The sequence below is a fragment of the Sinocyclocheilus anshuiensis genome, unplaced genomic scaffold, assembly GCF_001515605.1.
Source record: "Sinocyclocheilus anshuiensis isolate Anshui unplaced genomic scaffold, SAMN03320099.WGS_v1.1 scaffold1317, whole genome shotgun sequence".
NCBI classification, from domain to species: Eukaryota; Metazoa; Chordata; class Actinopteri; order Cypriniformes; family Cyprinidae; genus Sinocyclocheilus; species Sinocyclocheilus anshuiensis.
This window is the reverse complement of record NW_015551117.1, coordinates 26,265-29,268: the sequence shown is the minus strand read 5'-3', so window position 1 is coordinate 29,268 and position 3,004 is coordinate 26,265. Positions and strand designations below refer to the sequence as shown.

The 3,004-nt window shown below is 37.7% G+C and overlaps 1 protein-coding gene across 1 annotated transcript in view; it reads left to right on the top strand.

Moving 5' to 3' along the window:
* LOC107663005 (A disintegrin and metalloproteinase with thrombospondin motifs 7-like) overlaps positions 1-2,741 on the top strand; it is a gene marked incomplete at its 5' end in the record, with an annotated part of 95,498 nt that extends 92,757 nt beyond the window's left edge. The window contains 2 exons of the mRNA XM_016453138.1: positions 701-1,027; positions 1,325-2,741. Of these exons, the coding sequence (XP_016308624.1) occupies positions 701-849 (149 nt within the window). The remainder of the gene's footprint in view (positions 1-700; positions 1,028-1,324) is intronic.
* Between the last annotated feature and the right edge of the window lie 263 nt (positions 2,742-3,004).

Here is a 3,004-nt window from a genome sequence, read left to right as displayed (position 1 = left end):
TTCAACCGTTTCATCATCAGACTCCGGCTCGAATTGGTAAGGTGCAATCAATACCATCTTTTCTATGTATTGACAAGTCTCCAGGGCTGTCATTCCGTCATGGCAATGGGTGTTTCGTTTCCGACACGCGCTATACGCGGTAGACCAATCCAGAGCCAATCTCTCTGCGGCTCTGGACCAATCACAAAAGACTGCACCATCTGACCAATCACAGCAGTGAGGGCTCACGGAAAGGAGGGGTTTAGAGAGACCGATTCTTTGAACTGCTACGCACGGGTCGTTTACGAATCATTTAGAAATGAGGTAAAATTAAATCTATTTTTTGAGAAAACTAACATGTTTTTTGATCTTGCATGCATGTAAACCTGTTTTAGGAGACCCATAAAACAATATTAGCAACCTTAAAAATGGCATAATAGGAGCACTTTAATTATGTTTTGTTGTGCAGCCATTATACTTTTCATGTTTTATGCTATATATGTAGTCAACTTGATTTTATTTCAGGCATTCACAGGATCAGTGATGAGTGTGATTTGTTATCGCTGAGGTGTCTGTGTTGCTGTAATGTGTTGCCTGGCTTGAGGGCAAATGTGTGAATGCACTAGTGCATGTATCTCGCGCAGGTGGTGAAGCAGTCTCACCCCTCTAGAGCTGTCCTAACTGCAGTCTCTCATGTTTGTTCTCTGTCTGTGTCTTTCAGGTCAGTTGTGTTTACGGGACCATTTGACATTACGCTTCTGTCAGACCCTCCAGTGGCTCGGGCGATGTCAAGTGCCTTCAGTCCGTGCAAAGTGCTGCAAGACCTGCGGGCTGCCATCACGGGGCAATGATCGCATTGCAAGTCGCTGAGATGCAGGGCGATTGCAGAATGAATGTTGTAAGCCATGGAACAAAAGATTACACAAATACTCAAAGCAGCTATCCATTGTTGGACAGACTGGTCTGGTCTGGTCAAGCTGTTGCCACTGACCAACAGTTTATCAGGGAGCTACTTTGTCCCTACATCCTTTAACACATACAGTAAGAGGTGCTTATTTCCACCTATCATCTCAGATAAGTGGTAGTAAAACAGTTAAGTGGACCATCTTGCCATCTCACTATAGACTGATGCAGGGATGGTGTATTTTTAGCATGTAGAGTTAGCATTTTAGCTCTTCCGGTTCTATTGTCCTGAAGTCAATGGGTTTATTGAATGTTTTTTTGGTAAATGCCTGAAATAAGGTCTGTGGTTCACACAAGCACATGATATTTTCATCTTTTATTTAATGGCATAAATACATCAGTAAAACTCACTTGTGGTTTTACTTCTACTTGTCTTGAAAAGGTTGGTTGCTAAGAAGAGGCTAAATGGGACTGCATTAAATGTCATCACACCGAACCAAAAAAAAAAAAAAACTCATCTACTCACTAACCCGCTTTCAAAACCTTGTCATGTTTATAATTGCGCTCTTGCAAACTGTTCTACTTTCAGGGATTTTTTTAAAGAGTTGTCAGAAGCTCAGTGGTGATTCTGAAGTCATGCGACGGCGAAGTAGTTTTTTTATTGCCTACATAACTTTTACTTCTGACAAAGAGAGAACAAAACATGTAAGAATCAAACATTTATTGGTCACAGAGCTTATTTCCTGCAATAATATAAAAGCAGATGAAAAATACAACTGCTTTTTTGTCAAGGGTGATGCTAATTTCCAGGTTGACCTACAAAAATACGTCATCACTGCATTGACTACTATAGTAATTAAACGTTCTTTTCTGATTAGCAATTGACAGAACAAATATATTCATAATTTGGCTATTTGAATCATATCTTTTTAACTCTTGTCAGGAATTTAGGATTGCAGTTCAACAGTTCGAGTATTTGAACCACAGATAACCACAAAGCTAGAGCGCAATTCCTCATAATTGCAAGGTTGCGGATGTTTCTATTTATTGAAACTGATGGCAGATCAGATGTAAAACCAGTAATGAAGTAAACCGGTGCTAAAGGTAATGAGCGCTAAGCTCCTCAATCAGTCTAGTGTTGGCTGGTACTTGAATTCTATACACACTATTTATAGTACCTTATTTTTATGTCTGTATTACCCTTTGGATTAATAAACATACACATAATAATAGTTCAGTGTACCACTTTTCAAAATGTATACAGCATAGAATAGCTTAATGTCTGCTTTCGTAAAATATAAAGGATTGCTTTATAATGCAGTCATTGTATTCCTCTAGTGTATAATGTGAGATAAAACCGTTAGAGACATCAGTTAAAAAAAAAAAACTCAAGATGTTTGTCAGGTACATGAAATATTACACTAAGTAAATGTTTAGTATGGTTGTTTTTGCCTTTTTATAATACATGATGACCACTAACTGTGCATTCAGTCTTAAGATGTGGTCACATCTGCGACATTTCTGCAAAGTTTCGGGGACAAAAAAGGTCTATTGTTAATAGTGTAATGATGTATGAAGCTCAATTCACACAGAGCAATTAGCAATATGTCATTGAAATTTCACAGACAAAAAAGGTCAGTTTTTTATGTCTATACTATAGATATGAAGCACAGCTAACATAAAAATCACTTTCAAACCAAGCTTTCTCTTGGTTATATTTCTGTTGGTCATCACGGCAACTTCAGTGTACCAACTTGAAAACGAGTGAAATCCATTTAGGGAACAGGTTCGCCTTCATGCAAAACTCCAGATTGTGCAGATTCCCATTTAAATGATTGCATATCTCTATGGAAGCCCATTTCCGCCACTGAATAAAAAATAAAAAAAGGTAATTGCTACTTTTTATCTCACAATTCTGACTTTTTTTCTCAGAATTGCGTGATATAAACTCACAATTGCGAGTTATAAAGTCAGAATTGCGAGATATAAACTCACAATTCTGACTTTTTTTCTCAGAATTGCGTGATATAAACTCACAATTGCGAGTTATAAAGTCAGAATTGGGAGATATAAACTTGCAATTCTGAGAACATATCAGTGCTGAGAAAAAAAGTCAGAATTG